General features: G+C 41.6%; 1 protein-coding gene across 1 annotated transcript in view; it reads right to left on the bottom strand.

Moving 5' to 3' along the window:
* LOC115777569 (transmembrane protein 266-like) overlaps positions 1-21,479 on the bottom strand; it is a 50,517-nt gene extending 29,038 nt beyond the window's left edge. The window contains exons 1-2 of the mRNA XM_030725501.1: positions 21,406-21,479; positions 5,409-5,600 (exon numbers count right to left, since the gene is read on the bottom strand). Of these exons, the coding sequence (XP_030581361.1) occupies positions 5,409-5,600; positions 21,406-21,419 (206 nt within the window). The 5' untranslated portion in view covers positions 21,420-21,479. The remainder of the gene's footprint in view (positions 1-5,408; positions 5,601-21,405) is intronic.
* Positions 21,480-22,734: the final 1,255 nt, after the last annotated feature.

The following is a 22,734-nucleotide window of genomic DNA, read 5'->3' as shown; positions in this document are numbered from 1 at the left end:
CTAAAAAAAAAAAAAAAAAAAAAAAAAAAAAGTGAGCAAACAAACAAAAGCAGCTTGATGACTATGGGGAGAGTGGGCGGCCATGAAAGTGCTGAACACAAGCCCACGCCACCTTGGTCCTCCCAGCATTTTTCCTAGACAGGAAGATGGATGGGCCCAACTCTAATAATAACTACACTCCACTTACCATGGCGCCAAAACTGCTAACACTGCAACTGCCCCCTGATGCTAGCTAGAACAACCACCTCCCACAATGTCGCCCACTTCTCTCCTGATAGGAACATTCTGTTAGGCAACAGTACAGAAAACTGGTGGTAGAAATCTCCAACCTGTCCACCTTTCTTCACCATCACCACTGAAGGACAAACCTGGAGGCTCCTGCAGAATTGTGAAGGTCCCTCTGGTATTTTTGGTCAGTGTGTAAAGCATGATTTACAGTAATACAAAATTGTGGGGGGTTTTTTGGCATTTAGTCTTGTTACAGTGCAGATTGGTATTCAGTATGGGAAGGTGTACTTTGTGTGAAATTAAGCAGAAAAAGATGAGACCGTGCATGTGAGAAGAAGCAAGTAAGAAGCTGAGAGAATAAGGGAAGAAGCAAGAATACAGCGAAACAATGGAAATATGTAAAAAGGTGGTGAAAGAGAGAGAAAAAAATGTGCAGAAGCATCAATGAAGGAGCACTATTGTTCCTAATGAGGTGTGACAGCCCAGTATAAACTGGAATATGAAGTGAACCATGATTACAGAGGGTTAGATAACCACTATGCAGTGCAATGAGAAAGCTTTTCAGGCCTGGCCTTGTTTCCTTTCTGTTCTTAGTATATATATCCTCTATGTACTCTACTTCTATTCATGCATGCAAATATATATGTGTGTTTAAGGAAAGCAGAGGGAAAGTAAATAAATGAGGGACGATCTGTGAGTGACTGCGAGCTCACTATACGAGAGAGATAGCAGTAAGGTCAGCTCCACCTTCACAATGCTAAAGGCTATGATATGCGAACATGCCTGACAGTAGGTGCTTCATCACACAGTGGCAGCTTGACACAGGAGCCTTTTCTCTTGATTAATCCCCTCTGCTTGCTTCCTGCTATGAAACACGCTGCATCTTTATAGTATTGGCAAACCATAATAACACAAACCTCTTTTCATTTTGCAATTAATCTGTAAATCTGTGAGAGAGGGGGGAAAAAAAACAGCTTGTGTCAATTTCTTTTACTCCCAACATATAAATATGTGATTTATTTTTCCTGCAGATTTTCTTCAAGTTTCCATTTCAGGGTCTCCTCAACAAAACTGATTAGTTCAATAACTTCAAAATACGCTGCAAGCTGGTACATTAAATTTACTGTAAACCGTGTCTTTTAAAGAGAAAATGTATCTGTTTAAATTTGCATATTTTTCATTTACAGCCACTTTCTTTCTGGAATGAGTAGATGAGAAAAGTTTTGCTGACAGCAACACATTCCCAAACTGCCACTGAAAATAACTTCAACTCCTCAGCCAATGAACCACCGCCTTGTTGATGAAACACCTCTACCATGCTTGCGACATTCTCACTTTCATGGGCACATGCTCTCGTTTTGCCAAACATCACTATAGAGCATGCCTAAATATTTCCCATGCACAGTTTTCTTCATGACGCTCCTTCACTCTCAGAAAGCCAATGAGCCAGCTAATGCAGGCTGAAAGTGGCAGGGTCTGCAGGGTGCGGCGTTGGTGACAATTGACTTTCCCAGGTAAAGTCAGCGAAGCAGCCAACAGATTTCCTTCTGACATACATTTTCATTTGGATGGCTGTGGATTGCCATCGCACTGCCGCTGCCTTGCCTCCTTTCAACTTCACTTCATCATTTCTTATGCCCATAAGAAAGGTTCATTTCCCCTGCCCCATTTCCCTAAAGGTGAGTTTAGCCATCATTCACTCTGCTAGATGCACTTCAGTGTTTCCCATTTGCATTCTGAAAGCGAAGACAGATATGGGCAGGATGGTGCTTGCACACTTTTACGACCCAACAAAGTCAACTCGCTGGGAGGTGATGTTACAGCACCGATTTAAGAAAGCTGGCCACTGCCGCAGGAGAACACAGTAAAACATGATGATGGGGCACGGGGCGTGATGTTTGTGAATGTCATTTAAGGAGGGCTAATGGCCGCTGTCTCTTTGAAAGGTAGATCGATACGGTAATGAGGAGACGGAGGCACAGGCATAATCACCAAAAGCCCAGTGGTGCTGAAATCCACAGAATAAAATAGATTCGGGTGTTGAAGGGTGGCAGGCTGAGTGACGCGTTCATTCAGACACATTTGCAACATTTTGCATTTTCTAATGACATGGCCTTAATGTTAGTAGATGCTTCTTTTTTAAAAACATTTTCTGGATTTCTCTTCCAGTGCTGATTGTCACTACATCACTGTGCTTTTGTTCTATCTCAAAGTCTCCCAGGTTGGAAAAAAGTGTGACATGAGACGTATGAACAGCGAAGGTTCGTGAAATTTCAACTCACTCACCACAAAGGAAGAGGTATGGGAGCATCCTATCAAACCTTCCTAAGGCCAGACACAAGGACTGGTAACACTGATTCATTTGAAGGATTAGTATAGGTTTAGAGAAGATGCAACATACATGTTACTGAAGCTCATGCCTGGTGTATTTAAATGGAATTTCATTAAAGCTAAAAGAAAGAATGAGGACTTTTACAGCTCCCACTGGCAGCATTTTTACAGGCAGACATTTTGCACTAATGGCTTGAATATGAAATAGTGACCTCATCACACTAAGCGCATTTTGAGTAAATTGAGCCCACTGGTAAAATAACCTTCAAAATGGTGTCTGCTAAATCTGTTGTTACAGCCTCTTCCAAAAGGAGTTCATGCATCTGGACCAGAAGGAGAAATTTAGTCTCATGCCCTTGGACCCAGGCTCATTTGAAGAGATTGGTGTTCTCATTTTGTGATTACAACAGCAGGGATGTGACCCAGTTACTGGATAGCTCCCAGTTTAAGAAATACCTTACAGGTATATGTCACAGGTTGAGCTACAACATTCATAATTCATCTCCGTACACCGAAGTTTTTCCCAACAACACCAAATCCAGACAGTGAGCTTGTGGTATCAAAGCACATTCACAGCAAACACCAATACATCTATCCATTGTGCACAGAGATGGAAATACATGGTACCACTGACCCTGATCTGGAACAGGACACACAAGGACTGTACTGGTTGTAATATCGGCACAGTGTGAGTGTCAGCACGGTGCGTCTGTGAAATCCATCTGTTTCTGGCCGTGAGAGGCTAACTGAAGGGAACCAATGGAGTGAGACCTGATTTGGTGTCAAACGGAGTACTTGGATGAGGCAGCATGTATAGATATGTTGTGTGTGTTTGTGTGTATGTGCATGTTTTGGATCCTGTACTACAGCTTATGGTGTTTATGTGCATCCTAGTGAGATCTCACACCAAGAGCCAGGTTTGAGTCACAGTTGCTGGACAGAATGCAAATATTGGACAGTGGGCAGATTTTGCACGGTGAAAAAAAAGATTGTCAATGTTGTGACTAATCTCAAAGACAGCTGTGATGTGACCTCATATCCATATGTCAAACCTGCATTTTGTACAATCACAGTAGAGGATAAAATAACAAGGGTTGTGATTAGCAGTTCATAAGTATCATAGTCTTCAATGGAAATGACTGTGCAGAGACTGAGTTGCTGTTTTTTGTTGTCTGTATAATTCATGGTTAACATTTTACACCTTAGTGATTTATAATAATCTGGAACTTGAAGTTGAAAGGATCTCATTTATTAAACATTGAGTCCCATTTCTGCAAGGTGCACCTGAGAATGATGTAACAGTTCGGAATTCTCAGTCATAGGAAAAGGTACGAATGAGAGAAAAAGCACAAGGTCATTATGATTGGTTACTATATAATACAGATAAAAAGAACAAATCATTCTAATTTGTAGGATTTATATGACTCAAACATCAAACATTTAAAAAAAAAAAAGTGTAGTGCAGTATAACCCTAAACTGCCAGCTTTTGATCAAGTGAGTGGGACCCAATAAAGTGATTAAATGTGACAGCATGTATAGTTAGACAGTAAAAGAAATTATGTGATACTATCGGCTTCTGGCTCATGCACTGTAAAATGTCACTTAGAATAAAGGCTCCTATTGTCAGCAGGCAGGGCGAGGAGGGCAGATATTTAGTCTGAAATGATGAATTGATCTCAGTTAACTTATGGACGCTGGACAACCCAGAGGTTGTCAGTTAATGATAAATGGACGCAATACTGAGCACCGGGGACAGCGAGTCAAGGACTTAGGGAGGGAGACTTAACACATGATGGATGATAATCTTGCATACTATGTGGCATTTATGCAAGTGTGATGGGGCGTGTGCATGTGTGTGTTAATGTGGGTGTTTATGTCTGCAAACAGTGGTTGCTGTTTGATGTAAACTGTAAAAATGTATATTGTTAGCTGCAAAATCCAGAGACAGCAGCTTTTAATTCCTGTTCCACAATGTCTGTGATAGTCTTCTTCATGTTGACGTCCCTCTAAATATACAGTGTAGACATGCATACATGTACAGTACACAGAAATATAAATATAACAGCATACTCATGCTATACTGATGGAAGTCTGCAGAATGTGCCAGTATGCCCATACTCAACCTCCGTTGTGACACCTTGATTAGTTTCTGTTTCTGCCATTATCATTGTCCTGTTGCATGACCCAATTAGGCCAAGCTTTAACTGCCAGACAGATGTCCTCACATTTGACTCTAGAATACTTTGTGACTCAGTGACTGCAAAGTGCCCAATCATCTCCCTTCCACCATCATGCTTGACAGTTGATATCAGGTGTTTGTGCTGATAAGCTGCATTTGGTTTTTGCCAAACATGACGCTGTGCATTATGACCATTACGACATGTCCACTTTGGTCTCATCTGTCCAAAGGACATTGCTCCAGAAGTCTTGTGGTTTGTTCAGATGCAGCTTTACAAACCTAAGCTGTGCTGCCATATTCTTTTTAGAGAGAAGAAGCTGTCCCCTGGGACAAATTTATGGTCAAGCTTCTTTAAGTTTATTTCTGATATATTTTTTTCCTCATTGGATTTGTGTTAAAACATACTTGCTGCTTCTGTTCCCCAAAGAACCAAAACCTCTGCTATTATAGAGGTGCTCACACCCAATCAATTAATCAAGTACAATTAATGTACTTGATTAATAGTACGAATTAATCAAGGGCAAATACCAGCCAGCAGTACCTGGCTGATATTTGCCCTTTAAATTCCTATAGAAGCAGTAAGGTTGTATTTAACTTTTCAAAGGACTGCACAGAGTTTAGAGAAACAAAATCTTACATATGTATATAAAAAACACAAGTTTCACTCACCCTTCCCTGTTTTCATCTTCATCTGTGTTGGAGAGCAGCTGAGAGCCAGCCAGGGAGAGGTCCAGAGCTGCAAGGGGCAGATCTCTGTAGCCAAAACTCACCAGCTGGACTGGAGGAGCCAAGCACTGGTTCTCATCCTCCACCGGCTGGGAGATGATCTCCAAATCTGACAGACCTGCCTGCTCCACTTCGCTAGTTACATGCCAGCAACAACCACAGACAGACAAATGAGATGCACACATACAAGCACACAGTGGAGAAAAAAAAGGAGAAAGACGAGCATTACTTGAGAAATGACCACAATTCTCAGAAATGTGTACAGACACACTTTATCCCACTATTGAACAATTAAAATGGTCCTTTTGGACTTTCAGATGTTAGTTTTAGAAATCATTTTATCATTGATCGCATAGAAAAACCAAAGAAATAACCACATATGTAGTAAAAAAAAAAAAAAAAAAAAAAAAAGCAGTGCAGTTAAAAACTAAAATAAAATTAATTATGCAGCCCATCAACTTCACTAGGAACACATTTTTATTTACAGTCATGGCCTCGGGGAATAAACACGGGGTCAGGGAGGCTTAACACCCACTCAGCACCAAAGAACTACTACAGTATACTCACACAATCCTCCACTATTATGGACCAGCAAAAATACAGGCGCCCCTTGCTCAAAAAGGTCATGGACAGTGATAAAGTATGTGTTGCTGCAAATGCTGAGATTTTTTTCAGGCGCTGAAAGTTTGAGTGACCATCCTCAAACTGGTTTACTATAAAATCTGAACTTCAGAACAGCATTTACTAATTAAATGGGGGAAAAAGAGGAAGGAATAGGTTTTAGAGTGACGAGACACAAACTGAGTAGGAGTATTAAGAGATGAATACTGACTTTTATACATTTATTTATTTATTTTTTTTTTTAACATCACAGACAAGCATTGAAGCATATAATTGAAACCATTCAACTGCAATCACATCTTCCTGTTGAACTTTTGATTCCACCCAGATTTAATTTGCACTTTTCTTTTAACCCTTATACACACAGATCTATAGCCAGTATAGTTAGTCCATTTATTAGTAAAATTGCACTACCTGGACTATAAGCATGCTTAAATATGTTTATAACAAAATTGTTGCAAACACAAGAGTAACAGCCTACCCATGTGGCAACTGAATAAATAATTGCTACAAGTGAAGCGCCAATAAAATTCATCTTGATCACTTTCTCACAATATCAAGGTGTGGAAACGCCATGATTTTTATCAGTATTTTCCAGAGATTAAGTCTGCAACAAGGGCTTTGAACAATTTAACATGAGAGTGTTTGCAGCTTAAGTGGGGTTCATATCAGCAAACCTACACCTGCATCCACCTAGAGTCTAAATATCTGAATACATCTTGGGTGTTCAGTTGTAAGCCGCATGTAGCCCGGCATGTCCACAAGCCCCAGTTGTGTAAAAGCTGGGCCATCTCAGTAGAGCGTGGAGGTGAAAACAAATGCTGAGTGCAGCTGCAGACTGACTGTGTGTGCCCTGTGGTGTGTATTTTTAGACCAGAGCAGATGCTGGTTTATCATGTCTGCTGTGACGTCACTGCCTCTCTCTTTGTCAGCTGAGTGGATCCCCACTCTCCTTCAAACGTCAAAGGAAGTCAGGAAAAAGGTGAATGGGGAGGGGAAACTAGAGAAGTGCTGGGAGTAAAGAGAGGGACAGAAACCAGGGGTTATTAAAAAAAAAAAAAAAGAAGCTCAATTAAGGCTGGAACTTGACAGAGGCACAAGGAAAACTGACAAATGAGGAGAAAAGGCGAAGAAGGCTCAGGAGGAGGACTGGAAGTGAGAAGTAGATGCAACACAAAAGTAAAAATGATAAATAGGAAGCAAGGTAGAGAGAAAGGGGTCAGGAAAGAGACGCAGGGAGGGAAGGCCAATCACAGACAGGGCAAAGCAAAAAAGGAAATGCAGAGTTGATACGTTGATGAGGAAAAGGATAGAAGGTGGCAAAAGGAAAAGCCCCTATGTTTTCTTTCACCAAGGAAGAGAAAGGAGGACTGAAAAGGAAAGAGCCGAGAGAAAATAAGATCCATTTTTTGGACTTGCACAGAAGAACTACTGAATTCTTAAAATTGTGTTGCAAAAGCATGTGAAACTAACACACATAAACAATTGTGTGTAGCTCATTGTTGCATGATATTTTGGGCTGTTCTCTAATTACATCATGGCTGAGGTACTCCAAAAAATAAGTAATTCTAGGTAATGGTCGTGTGGAGACAGAATACAAAAGGTATTCCCAGCAGCCATTTGCTATATACAGATATGTTCTTTCCTCTAATAGTCATATTCAAACTGCCGTGACAGACAACACAGAGTGACCTAAAATGAAAATGAGGAGAGACATGCAATCTGACAGACAGGCAATACCCTTAGGAAAGGACGAACAGGTAAACAGTAGATAGATGGGTCAGACAGATATGCATGCAGATAACAGAAGACCCCCGCCCCCCCATAACATACACATACTATAACCCCACATCCCACAGCACTACCTTACTATAATATACAATGATAATGTCAATACTAAAAGACCTTTGATGCAATCGGGAGTGACCTGAGCTGTTAGAAGGGTGTGTGTGTGTGTGTGTGTGTGTGTGTGTGTGTGTGTGTGTGTGTGTGTGTGTGTGTGTGTGTGTGTGTGTGTGTGTGTGTGTGTGGGGTAGCCAGAAGTCAACAAACCCACCAAGGCTAATCTTATCTGCACTCTGACTCACTGTGACCTTAACACTGGGAAGTACGTTACTAGCCAACTACAAAAATAAATAATAGCAAATATAAAACATGTCATTTTCTGTGCTCCTGTTCAAGACCCCAAACTCCATAAGACAAAAATAGACAAAAAGTACTCAAAGTTGTGGAAGGCAACAAAAGACATCTTTTTTTTAATTACTGGATAAATAAAATCCTAATAACTTTAAGAATGGCCACAATAACCTTCAGTGGTCTGTGAGGGCGCTCCTCCTCTGGGTTCTGTTTTCAAGTTTTAGAGAATCTAGCCAGTGGTGGGAGACTTTGGCCAATCACAATTCCTTTGGGGAGTATGTATAATACTCAAATATTTTATACTTTTTAAAGTAGTATAAAGGACTTAAAAAGTCTACAAAGAAGATGAAAAGTGCTGTTGTAAATTGGTTACGTTACGGACATTTGCCAGAGAGAACAGTGAGTGAAGCCAAAATTCAGTAATGGCGTTTTTCTTTTTCTTTTTTTTCTTTTTTGCCCAGGCACATGCATATGCTTATATTTATTGGTGGGATAGGCTTAAAACAGAGAGGGGGGAGCTGCAGGAGGATGACTGCATCTTTCTTCACTGAAATGGATAAGCTGTGGCTTTTGGTAACTGTAGCTTAAGTCAAATAACACATTAAAGCTGTTCCCAAGAAAATCTGAAAATTGCATCTTTCTAAGGATGGGTTCTCATTGGCAGGTTTTGGTAACATTTTGCACGGCCTGCAAGCATGAGAAGGAAAGAATGCACTACTGTGTATTTAATTCATCCAGTGGCTTTGTCATATTATGATATAACAGCACAAAATGAAACCAAAGGATCATCTCTTTTCAGTTTTAACACTTCTGTTCACACCATCATTGCAGACTCAACAGTGTTAACATACACAAATACAGCTGGAGTCAAAAAAAAAATTATCAGCCAGCCCACCAAAGGTTGGAAAACCACAGTGTAGCACAACAATTACAATTGCCAACATAAACCACCATTATATAAACAGGAACAATTCAAACACCAAATAAAAGTGCATTTTTGTAAAAATTCTTTTCTTTTTTCTGCATCTCTGTATCATGTGACTCAGTGGCTCCATAGTCCAGTGGCTTACATTTAAAAGTAAAAAGGTCCCTGGTTCAATTCCAGAAGGAGACACAAACCCCCTTTCTTGGAGGTTCTACTTTATGTATAGGGCGAAAAGATGGAACTGAAAGAAATCTGATATATTTGGTAAGTCTGCAAAAGAACAAATCTGTTCACCTATTTCCCTAAAGATAAGCAAACATGGGTGGATGGACGGAATAAATCCGTGGCTGTGGAGTTAGCAGCTTATCTGCATTTTTTAGGGCCCTTCGCATCTCTGCATAAGGCCAGCACCATCATTAATGAACGCTAGCATAATACACCAAAGTTAATTATTAGAGAACTACTTTAATGTAGCTTTACAATAGCTCTTTTCTACAAGGCTTGAAGAAGACACACACATTTTCTAATCTACAGTCTGTAAGGCATACAGATGTAATGCCCAACTTTCTGATTTATGAAAACTATATAAATAGGGTTATATATGCCTCTAAAATATCCCATAAGACAAATCAAACTGCTTCACAGTGCTATAGCAAAACCGTTATCAGATAATAAAGGCCTCTCTTAACTTATGTATGTTACGTAACTGTAACATGAAGAAACTGGAGTATCCTTGACCCATAAACCTATGAGAGCAATGATAAAGCTTGTAAAATCAACAGCTCACACAGAAGCAGCTGAATGAGTTACAGTTATTGTCAACAAGTGTATTCTACAAAGATTATTTTAGGTGGGATATGATCAACAACCATAAAAGGCTTTGTCTGCCAAAATCCCTGTACAAAATAATACAGGGATGGGGAAATATATTAAGATCAAAGGTTCTAAGAAAGAAAGAAAGAGCCACCAGTCACTCAAAATAGATCATGAAATTTTTTTATTCCACAGAGCACTGATAGAAAAAAATTAAGTTTTGAATGTCTATATTTTCCTCATGTAATCAAACCAGAAATACCAGGAATACCAGGAAATACTGCGTTTCCAGTGGGCCAGCTCAAACAAAGGACCCAGGTCACGGACAAGGCCCCGAGGGAAAAGAGCCGGCGTAAGAGAGAGGCTGAGGCGCAGAGCGCACCAAACGCCACTGCCGAGCATCCTGTTGGCTAATGTCCAGTCACTGGATAACAAGCTGGACGAACTCAGGGCCAGGATACAGTTTCAGAGGGACATAAGGGACTGCAACATCATCTGTCTCACGGAGACATGGCTGACCCCCCTCATACCGGACCACGCCGTACAGCCGTCGGAGTTCTTCAGTGTTCATCTCACGGACAGAACGAGTGAGTCTGGAAAATCAAGAGGAGGAGGTGTGTGCCTTCTCTCACCTGGAGCAGGGGGGGAACTACGCTCGGCTGCTCTTTGTGGACTTCAGCTCGGCGTTTAACACCATCCTTCCTGGCAGACTGGTGACTAAACTGTCAGATCTGGGGATACCACGCTCCACCTGTCTTTGGATCAAGGACTTCCTGACAGACCGTTCCCAGAGGGTAAGAGTAGGTCCCCACCTCTCTTCAGCCATCAGCCTCAGCACCGGCTCTCCACAGGGCTGTGTGCTGAGTCCCCTACTCTTTACCCTCTACACACATGACTGCACCTCCATACATGCCAGTAACTGCATCATTAAGTTTGCGGATGACACCACTGTGGTGGGGCTCATATCAGGCGGGGATGAGTCAGCATACCGGGACGAGGTGCAGCGGCTGTCAAGGTGGTGCAGTGAGAATAACTTGATCCTGAACACCACTAAGACAAAGGAGATGGTAGTAGACTTTAGGAGGACAACACATGTCATTCAACCTCTGTTCATCGAGGGGGATGAAGTGGAGCTGGTTTCAGATTTTAGGTTCCTGGGAGTACATCTGCAGGATGATTTGACCTGGAGTATCAATACGACCAGCATTGTCAGGAAGGCCCAACAGAGACTGCATTTCCTGAGGGTTCTTAGGAGCAACCATCTGACCCAGAATCTGCTGGTGTCCTTCTACCGTTGCTCTGTAGAGAGCATCCTGACCTACTGTCTGTGCGTGTGGTTCAACAGCTGCACAGCAGCAGACAGGAAAACACTCCAGCGAATCATCAACATGGCTCAAAAGATCATAGGCTGTCCCCTGCCCTCCCTCCAGGAACTGTTCAATGCCCGCTGCCAGAGGAGGGCACAGAACATCCTCCAGGACCCCTCACACCCTGGACACTCCTTGTTTCAGCTACTGCCATCAGGCAGACGTTTCAGGACAATGAAGGCCAGAACAAACAGACTGAGGAACAGCTTTTATGCCAGGGCTATCATTGAACTGAACTCTGTGTGGTTTGGACAGTGATGTGGGGTGGTAGTGCTGACTGTGTGCGTGCGTTGGTGTGTATTGGGGCTAGATTCGTCTGTTAATTTACTATTGTGCACTGTATTTTAGTAATCATTTTTATCACTCATATTTTTATTATTTTATTATTTATTGTCTGAGGCACCTAGAAAGGAATGCATTTTAAATTTCGTTGTGCAACTTCTGTGTACAATGACAATAAAGATTCTGATTCTTCACCTAACCTGGAGCTCCTAACCCTGAAATGCCGTCCCCACTACCTGCCCCGCGAGTTCACTTCGGTCATCTTCAGCGCCGTCTATATTCCACCTCAGGCAGACACGATCACTGCACTATCCGAGCTACATGAGGCGATTTCCACCTATCAGGCTAACCAGCGTGATGCGGCTCTCATCGTAGCCGGGGACTTTAACAGTGCAAACTTGAAAAAGGTAATACCGGAGTTTATTCAACACATCGACTGCCCCACCAGAGGAGAGAGGACCCTAGACCACTGCTACTCTGCATTCAAAGATGGCTACAAAGCAAAGCCTCTTCCGCCTTTTGGGAAGTCTGACCACACCTCTGTACTTCTCATGCCGAAATACAAACAACGGCTCAGGCAGAAACCCCCTGCTGTGAGAGAAGTGACACGGTGGTCTGATCAAACAGAGGCCGCTCTGCAGGGTGCGTTGGATTCAACCGACTGGGACATGTTTCGCAGCAGCGCGGGCGGAGACATCGAGGAGTTTACGGAAACTGTTGTGGGATTTATTGGGAAAGTTGTTGAAGACACTTCACTTAGGAGGACCATCAGGACTTTTCCCAACCAGAAGCCGTGGGTGGATAAATCTGTCCGCGACGCCCTGAGGTCCCGCACCGTTGCCTACAACTCCGGCCTCGCCTCTGGGAACATGGAGGACTACAAGGTTGCATCATACAACGTCCGCAGAGCGGTGAAAGAGGCTAAACATCGCTACGGCCGCAGACTGGAACAGCAACTACAACAGTCTGACTCCAGGGGACTGTGGCAGGGACTACGCACCATCACGGACTACAAAGCACCACACACACACCCGGTGAGTGCCGACGCTTCTCTGGCTGATGAACTCAACATCTTCTTTGCGCGCTTTGAGTCGGGAAGCCGACAGCCCGCTGCGCTCCCGGCCGGAGGGGCGGAGACACTCACTGTGACGGAGCGCGACGTGAGGAGGGCGTTTAGACGTGTAAACACCAGGAAAGCGGCTGGACCAGATGGTATTAGTGGACGTGTCCTTAAGACCTGCGCTGACCAGCTGGCACCTGTGTTTACACTGATATTCAACCTCTCACTGAAACTGTGTGTGATTCCCACCTGCTTTAAAAAGTCCATCATAGTCCCTGTCCCAAAGAAACCACACCCCAGCAGCCCCAATGACTTCAGGCCCATAGCACTCACCTCTGTGGTGATGAAGTGTTTTGAGAGACTCATCAAGACATTCATCACCTCCTCACTGCCCACCACCCTCGACCCACTACAGTTTGCATACCGGCCAGACAGATCCACAGATGACGCCATATCCTTCCTCCTCCACAAACCATTTCACACATAGACACTGGTAAGGGGAACTATGTGAGAGTGCTGTTTGTTGATTACAGCTCAGCATTCAACACCATAGTTCCCTCCAGGCTGGTCTCTAAGCTGCTGGACCTGGGCCTGGGCCCATCCCTGTGCAGGTGGGTTCACAGCTTCCTGACCAGCAGACCACAGGTGGTACGAGTGGGTCACCTCACCTCATCCTCCCTCACCCTCAACACTGGATCCCCCCAAGGCTGTGTGCTCAGCCCTCTGCTGTACTCACTGTACACCCATGACTGCGAGGCCACGTCAGAGTCCAACGTCATCATCAAGTTTGCTGACGACACTGCTGTTGTGGGACTAATCTCTCACAATGAGGAGACAGCCTACAGGAGAGAGGTCTCCCGCCTGGAGAACTGGTGCCAGGAGAACCACCTCCTGCTCAACGTCAGCAAAACAAAGGAACTGATTGTGGACTTCAGCAGGAAGCAGCAGAGGGACTACCATCCACTTGTCATCAGTGGTGCTGAGGTGGAAAGAGTGGACACTTTCAAATACCTGGGAGTGACCATCTCACAGGACCTGTCCTGGACTCATCACATAAACATCACTGTGAAGAAGGCCAGACAGCGTCTCTACCTCCTCAGGCAGCTGAGAGATTTCAAGCTCCCACTCAAGGTGCTCAGGAACTTTTACACCTGCACCATCGAGAGCATCATGCGTGGGAGCATCACCGCCTGGATGGGAAACTGCACCAAGCAGGACTTCATGGCCCTAAAAAGGGTGGTTCGTTCAGCTGAACGGACCATCAGAACCACCCTCCCCAACCTGCAGGACATTTACACCAAGCAGTGCAGGCTGAGGGCCATGAAGATCCTAAAACAGCCCAGCCACCCCGGACACTCTCTCTTCTCCCTGCTCCCAATCAGGCCGGCGTTACCGCTGCCTGAGGGCTAAGACTGAAAGGTTGAAGAAGAGTTTTTACCCACAAGCCATCCGTCTGCTCAACTCTGAGCCCTAACTGGACTATCATTGCACAATGTAAATATTATAATTTATAAAAGTGTGTATAGTGTATAGTATATAGAGTATAGTGTATAGTGTGAATTACTTTTTTTTTTTTTTTTTTTTTTATTCTTCTTATTTATATGTGTGTGTATATATGGTTGCAGGTACAAAATACATTTCACTGTGCATTGTACTGTGTATAACTGTGCATGTGACAAATAAACACTATCTTAATCTTAATCTTAGATTAGAGCAATGAGCCACACATTTTGCCACAATCTTCATGGAGGCAGGAAGTCAATAAACCAATACTAAAGTACAGATTAATTTTTCAAGGTGCTGTTCAAGCAGAAGTTTGTTTGACTACTGAAAAGTTAGAACACACAGTTAATTGCAAAATAGCCACGAGACTGATTCACAGACAGTAAATAAAGGTGACGGCTTCTTTAATTTTAAAAAATTGTTTCTGTTTCAGTGTTTCTGAGAGTAGCTTATCATCTTTGCAACTCTGCATGGCATGAAACAGAAGAGTGTCTTTGGTTTTTCATTAATAAAAGGCTTCACTTTCACGCACAAGTCTTATTGCCGTCTAGTCTCAAAGCAGCTGCCCTCATCCCAATTTGAAGAGATTATTTCCCTCGGCAAGAGGGCCTTGCATTACTTTGAAGATATTTATTCTATATAATGACAAATATATTGACCAGATGTGGACTCATGTACAGTAAGTCAATATCCAATATATGAGTGAAATATATGGATATTATATTTTTAAAAATAATAATAAGAGACAGCAGCTTTTTCTAGTCTGTTCATAACATGGTACGATTTTACTAAAGAATAGGTATAGTACATATGTGCACGCAAATAAAATAATGAGCAGCTTAAAAGAATAATGCTGAAGTAGCAGATGTGTTCAAAAAGTAGCATTTTCAAAAAAGGAGAGTAGTTTTATAGAAACAAGTTTTTTCCAAGGAGACCCAAAAATGAAAAAGCGTGAATCGTGTCATCCATATGCTTGCCAGAAGACCTGAGGTTATACTTTTTTTTTTTTTTTTTTTAAAAGAGGAGAGCATCTGTAATGCAACACCATCATTACTGTTCTGCGACTGGTGCTGCACTAAACCCCAATGCCTTCCTCTACAGTAAATGTACATTGAGACGGAGTACACTGCTCCACTGTAAAACCTGTCTGTGTGCCTCAATGACAAATTCCTGCAGACTTCTTTTACTTGGAGGCTGGATATGTTGGATATGATAGCACAGTGTGTAGGCCTGATAGAGGTCGTTTTCTCCACTCTTCTCCTACAAACATCTCATCCATACCACCTCTCATCCACAGCACAGCAGCAGGTTTGGCTCTCTTCCCAAACAATCAGGACCGTACACATAACTGCTCATGACAGACACAAGCTGTCCAGAGCCTAGCGGCCCATGTGCCTGGTGCTCTGCCTGGCTGACAGTCAAGATATCAGGAAAAGGTGCTGACCCAGGCTATGGGTTTGTACAATGTTCAGCAATTTTCTTATCTAAGGGAAAGGGGTTTATCGTGCATTTTGAGATTTTCGTGATTTATCTTTTAATTTTAGTTTTTGCTACTTCACTCTCTGAAACTTAAAACCTTCCTCAGCGAGTTAATCTATTATAGTGTATGTCAGTTTTATCACAGTCATTTAGGCTGTAAGAGTGAAAAAGCAAACCCATTTACTATACATCATAGACTTTAACAGCTCTAATAATTACAGATATTACAATAAAAATTAATTTATCTCCTTGCATAAAATGGAGCTTTGCCGTAGCTTTATTATAATTGTTTAATATAATAGATGGTAATGTCTTCAGTGCATTAACATTAAATCCAATGAACCCAAAAACCCAAAGACAAATACACTTCTGTTTCTACCCAAGTGCAAAAATAAGCACATTTTTGCTGTCTTTAATACAAATACTGACCTTTCCAGAACCGTGATGCTCTTATCTAACAGAAAGGGGCAATTGCAAAATTCTGAAATTATTTCATGGAAAGATTAACAAGACTGCAACTGCAGAAGAGTACCCACAGGAAAGGAGTGATATTCGGGGGAGCAGGTTTCCCTGAGGGTGGCAGATAAAATTAAATAGTGGGTTGTGGTGTTGTGGGCCAGGTATGAAAGGTCATTATGTGACAAAAGCTGCTCAAGGGATTTCACTGAGCAAAACATAAGGTCACGTTAAGTAACTGGGGGGGGAGCGGTGGCACCGAAGAGTGTTGTTCCTCAAAGATGTGAAAGCGACTCACTCATGAGCCTTAGCTTGCTAATTAGCAAATGTTAGCATGTTAATACACCAAACTAAGATGCCGTGTTTGCATTGTGAGCATATAATAACATGCAGAAGTCAGCGTTTAGCTCGAAGCATGCAGCTGAGGCACTGATGTAGCTGTAGATTAATTGCTCTTGTTGATGAGCGGCACTTCTGTAAAGGTTTTGAAAAATAAACAGATAAATAGCCTCAATCAAATTCATAGAAGATGGAACACCTTGATGATTGAGGGACCCAGGGACCTCTCATTTCTCTGCAAAAAAAAAAAAAGCTTAAAAATGTATGGAAGCATACACAGAGGGTTAAAAAAAAACTAAAAAGACTGTTTGGAGAGTCTGATTTTTTTACTTCAATTTGATTTTGAAGTGCTTTAACATGAACTCAGTATTTCATAACTATATTAAAACTTTTTGTGCACTTTCAATAAATCACAAAGTCCAACTACAGACTGTATGAAAATACAATTTACTCTAGTTTGAAAAACATCTACTAAAGAGCCACTACATTAGCATTGATAAAGTGCTGTGGTGTTAATGGATTTGGTATGTGCACAGGTAGTATGTAATACAGAGAAAAATGTTGCCATAAAATGGGAATTTGTGAAATATATGTCTAACACTGGTGTGCTTTACTGTGTTGATACATAGTGTAAACATAGGCATCTATCAGTAAAATGAAACATAAAAACTATAAGCCATCATTTCAACACAAACATTACATCAAGCACAGGTGTTACTCTGCCTATCACCTCCCCTCCAAAGGCCCAATGGCAGCTTTACAAATACGCAGTCTGGGGGTGTAGAGAAAATATATAAACATCCAGGCACATTTTATCCAGAACCACACTCCACTCAGTTTGTGGCCTCAGTGGACTACAAGATCAACACACACATGTTAGACTGGGTTGTTTGAGGCCAGCGCCTGAGGATCTAAAACACTCCCAAACTTGGCCAGAACACTGAAGAAAAAGCAGATGTTCGCTACTCCCACCAGCTGCTGTGGAGAAATTTGGAGAAGCTGGGCATCATTGTATATTAGTGTTACAGACTCATCATTTCACATGAGTGTGGAACAGCCATCTGTAGACTGTTTGACAAGTGATGTCATATAGTGAGACACAATACTTTAATAATTTTTATGTCTTCAGAACAGACATTCCATACTAAATACAACATAAGCCAGACATTTTTTTTTTTTTTTTTGCTTCTAAGAAAGTCTAATGATGATCTTTACTGCTGATTCATGGAAAATGTCATACAGATGAGAAAAAAGAAAGACTCTCAGGTGATTTTAGCATTCATCAAACCATTCCGAAACAGCAACACCAGCAGTCACCAGTCTTTTCAAAGGAGCAGCTTTGTTAACAAAACTTGGTGTTTAACAACACACTGAGGTTGTAGCACCTGTCACTTCCACAGAATTTACAAATTGCCTTGGGTAATTTCCTAGAAAACCCAATTCAACTTCCAGAAAAACTTGCATAATCTCATGCCAGTGGATATTAATGAAGTCTGCCAGGCACATTAGCTCATTAATAATATTACAGATTAACCTATGATGAATTGGAAGACTGCACAATGGACTGTTCTGCCCCTGCTGTGACCAGTCTCTTATCTGACCTTTACAGATACAAGCAGCAGAAGACACAGGAGACACAGAGACCCTGGTGGGGCAGGACTAAGACAGCAGATGTCTCCTTCATAATGGAGAGGTCCGTGGACCTTTTTTACACTGTGTCAGTATCCAATAATAGATTATTTTAATTTCTACAGACACTTGAGGGAAAATGGTTCTTGAAAGACTTAACCAATGAAAATGCAGAGTTCCATAGACTTGTGAATCTGAATTTAATGGCTTGTTTCTTCTGCACTGCCAAACCTAAGAGACACCACACGATGCACGGTAGTCTGTACATGTGCATTTGAGGCGTTGCCTGTGGATCTGGTGTAATATAGCTACAACAGAAGCAACATTTACAACTTATTATGATTATATTTTGAACAATTAAACTTGTGAGGATTGAATTATAGAAATGGTATTAGCAGGAACAAATAACGCTGCATGTGAACAGAGATCTCCCGACACAGATTTGTTATTGTGTAAAGGTGCACATAATGTCAGTACAGTGCAATTAGGGGGATTATCTGGCCACTCGCAGACAGCATTTCTCCCAATAGCCCAGAAAGACACCATGAGCACATCAACTCCCTCCAAACTAAAGAGGAAAAACTGTCCAACCTCTCCAACCGCCCACTAGCACTGCATTAAAAACAGTGTAAACAGCAATATGGTGAAAAAGATGAATGGTCCCATCCAGTTCCAAGGAACCCTTAAAGTTCCAAAGGGAAAATCTAAACTAAAGTGAAGTTTACTGTATGAATCATCTGCACAAAATTAAAAGTTAAACTCTTGAGCTCAGACTTGTGAACATGAGTACATCGTCCTCTAAAGCTTCAGTCACGTTACAAACCCCAGGCATTGTTACATGAGAAAACAAGGAACTGTAGCAAAGAAGTCAAGCAGTGGTGGAAAGTACGTAAGTAAGTAAATTCCACTTTCAGTTTTAATGCAAGGGGCTTAAGAAAAAAATGTATTAGCTGTTTAGAAAGGACAAACTAACATAAATATAAGGATTGGTTTTAATACTTGGATGAAAATCCTTTGCAGTTAATGACTGTTGGAGTTTTTAGAACCCATGGACATCACCAGATGCTGTGATTGGGTTGCTTTTGCAATATGCTTTTTGGGTTATTATTCATTTGCAGTGTAAAGTGCTGTTCCATTCATTTTGCTGAAACCCTCTGTATTTACTTTCCTGACTGTGTCTCTTGCTTGTAGCCAGTGACAATGATTCACCTACCTCCTCGAGATTGTTCTTTACTTGGTTAAATGTTATGAAGTCCTTTTTCTTAACCATGGAAATAATTCTGTCATCATGCACTCTAGCTGACTTATGTGGTCTTTCAGTCCTTTCGTTCTTTTTAAGAATGGACTAGATTGTCGGTTAACAGAAGTTTTTTCTGTCTCTCTGATAGGTTTATTTGGATTTTTAAGCCTAATCATGGCTTCCTTCACTTGCATCAACATCTCTCTGGACCTCATATTGAGAGTTCCAGTGAAAAGTGCAAGCTCAACATTTGACATCAATGCCAGACATTTTATCAGCTTAATTTTTTGTGAACTATTGAGGGAACGGGCCTCACCTGGCCATGAAACCACTTGTCAGTCAATTGTCCAATGCATTTTGAGCCTCTGAAAAGTGTATATAAATGACTGCAAACCCTAAACAGTTAGAGCAAAATTTTTGTAAAACCCCTTGAATTCATGCATTTCAATTGCATCTTAAAATCCATTGTGGTGGTTTACAGAGGCAAACCTACAAAAAATGCACATTTGTCGAAACAATTAAGGCTCTAACCGTAAATAGTGAAATGTGCATACATACTGTTACACACTCTAATAATATCACAAAATGCCAGAAAAATCATCCTAAAGGAACACTTTTATTTTTGATATTTTTAATATGACTTTTCTAATAATTCTTCTGTAATTTTCCTCAACTGGGATTTTGAACAGCATGCCTTTACTGTAGTTTCACTAAGGTAAAAGATCTGCATACGGATCCCACCTCTAAAAATAGTATAGGTCAGCTTTGATAGGGCACAGATTTATGACTTGCTTCAATTTCTACATCGCTTTAACTTAAACTGTCATAAGGATGAAAATATGTGCTAATATAGAATCAGGCTGGCAAATTTGCTGGAAACAAATGTTTGTTTCTGTAACAGTATAAATATGCATAAATCCAGTGACAATTCACCCCAAAAACCAAGGTGAGGTGAATATTGCACAAATGGTTGGCTGATAAGAGCAATAAAAAAAATTAGATTTTTTTTTTATACTTCATATAATATACTGCATAATGAAATAATCATTAGTTTCAAGTGCAAATGTGTGCCACAGTCATCTGTTTTAGAATGCATTTCACCTTAAACACAGCATGAGACAGCACTGCTACTGAGAGCTGCTGAGCTGTGCTCTGTATGGGACCATCAGCAGAACTGATTCTCTCATAAAAGCACAAATGTAGCAGTGATTTAGTGCTATTCATCTAGGTCAACAGAATAATTGCAGTTGGTTACGATGAAACAAATTAGAGTCATACTACCAGCAAAACCATGAGGTGACACAGAATAATAACTTTCAGTGTTCTCCCTTAGCTCTTGCTTTGTCTTCACACACTCAAAACATACACACAGGCTACAGCATGTTCCCTTAGTAATGCATCAGCTGTTCTTAGTGCACAGACTGGAGAGTGAAGATTAAAAACGGAAAGCTTGGAGAAAACTGGGGGTGGAGTTGGTCTGTTGAAAAAGTGTGCTAATTTGTAATGGTCACGGGGAATGATAAACAATATAGCGGATGCTGTTCCACAGAAAAGATTAACATAGTGACCTGTGTTCATGTTTGCAGAATAGATGCTCTATGGTCAGCATTGTGCAGGTGTGTTTGCATGAATCTGCATTTCAGCATGTGCCCGTGCATTCAGAGTGAGGAGGGTCAGAGATACCTCAACGGGCGCAGTGTCTGAGTGAATAAAGGTCATTATTGTAGAAATGGAGATGGAAAACTGTGAAATGGCAAAAGAGGAGACGCGCAGAAAAGAGAGAAAAGATGAGAAAATTTTGAAAAAGATAGGCACATTGGGAAAATAAGAGGAACATGAAGAAAAAGGAGGGTATTCATAGAAAAATTGCTTATGTCCAACTGATACTGTGTAGCTCTTAGATGTTTATTTTCTCCCGAGAACTCTGCATTTCTGACATTTGATGACACTGACTATTTTTTTTTTTCTTGTCAGGAAACAAGCAGGAATTCAAATTTTCTGGTAAACCAGTTTGTAAATTAAACAGATAGTGAGGGAGGAAGAAAGAAAGGATAGATCAGTGGTCAACATACTGTGCACAGTGTACTTACTCAGAATTAGCCATGATCCTGGGTGATGGATGGGGGTAGAGATGTGGTGGAGGTTGTCACAAGGTTTCCACTCACTTCTGCCTGTTTTAGTGCTGTAGTTCAGCTTCCCACCTGAGAGATGCTGCTTTCATGCTGAAGCCTGGGAAGAATGCAACCATTAATCCAAGTGCATAAGTTATAAAGTATCACTTTTTGACAGTGCCACAAATTTATGTGCACTAATTTCTGTTAAAATTAATCTTAGTTTTATACAGCAAGCTTGGTATAAATTGCTGTCTTTATGAATTTTATAACATTCAGTTTTTAAAATGTCTTGGAGAAATTTGAAATTTGGCAGCCTGTTTATAAAAATTTGGCCAACACATTTTATCCTAGTAGTCTGACATTTGATCAAACTGGTTTGCCAAATGAAGCTTCTTCACAAGAGATAGTGGTCAATATCCGCCCCAACCGCGCAAGCTTAGTAAGTTACGAATGCTTTTTTAAAAGGGTAGATCAAATTACAGTGTTTACAAACACCTATAATCTATAGTCTACATCTTGTGTAGTTTTTTAAAAAAAAGGGGGGAAAAAAGACAGATGTGACCTCAAAAGAATACACAATAAAACTTGTGTAAATGTAAACTTTTACTCGGTCATAAATCTTTTATCTGCTCATCGCTCTCAAACATTTAACACTCCAACAGAGTTGGGTGCATGTCAGACTTCCCACGCTCCAGCAGAGTAATAATAGCACCTGGTATAAACCTGCACTGATTCACTTGCTGTTATGAGAGAAACTAAACGACAGTTGTGTGTACAACTACTAAGAGGTGCACATAAATGAATTATATGGCACAAAGGACCTACCTGTGTGAGATTTACATTGTTGACGGATAATTGTGCCTCCCGCTGCCCCCTTGCTAATAGTAATGTCTCCCTCGGCGGTGATCAATGTAAGTGAAGCAGCAGCAGGCTCGCAGTGTGTGTAGGCTGCAGCTATCCTTAGCACTTTTGCATTGGACGAGCACCACCACCACCACCGCCGCTGCTTCCGCTGCTCTGATTTCAATGCAAAACCAAAAAGGGGCTGAAGCTCAAATGCAAGAAGCATCGTCACTCGGCAAGATCATATTAGCTGTAATTGTTATCGGAGCGATGAAATAACGGCCCTTTAAGTGCAGCCTCCTCCTGGCTGAGATTGATGAGGGTTGATCCAGATCCAGATCCAGGTTCCGCTCCCCAGCCGAGGGTTTCCCCGGCGAGCGCAGCGGGGAACCCTGCGAGGGGAGCTCTCCAGGTGCTGAAGCGAGTCCCGATGAAGCCTCGGGTCTCTAACGACCCCCTTCC

The sequence above is a fragment of the Archocentrus centrarchus genome, chromosome 3, assembly GCF_007364275.1.
Source record: "Archocentrus centrarchus isolate MPI-CPG fArcCen1 chromosome 3, fArcCen1, whole genome shotgun sequence".
Taxonomy (NCBI): domain Eukaryota; kingdom Metazoa; phylum Chordata; class Actinopteri; order Cichliformes; family Cichlidae; genus Archocentrus; species Archocentrus centrarchus.
The sequence above is the reverse complement of the archived record's forward strand: the minus strand, read 5'-3'. Positions and strand labels throughout refer to the sequence as shown.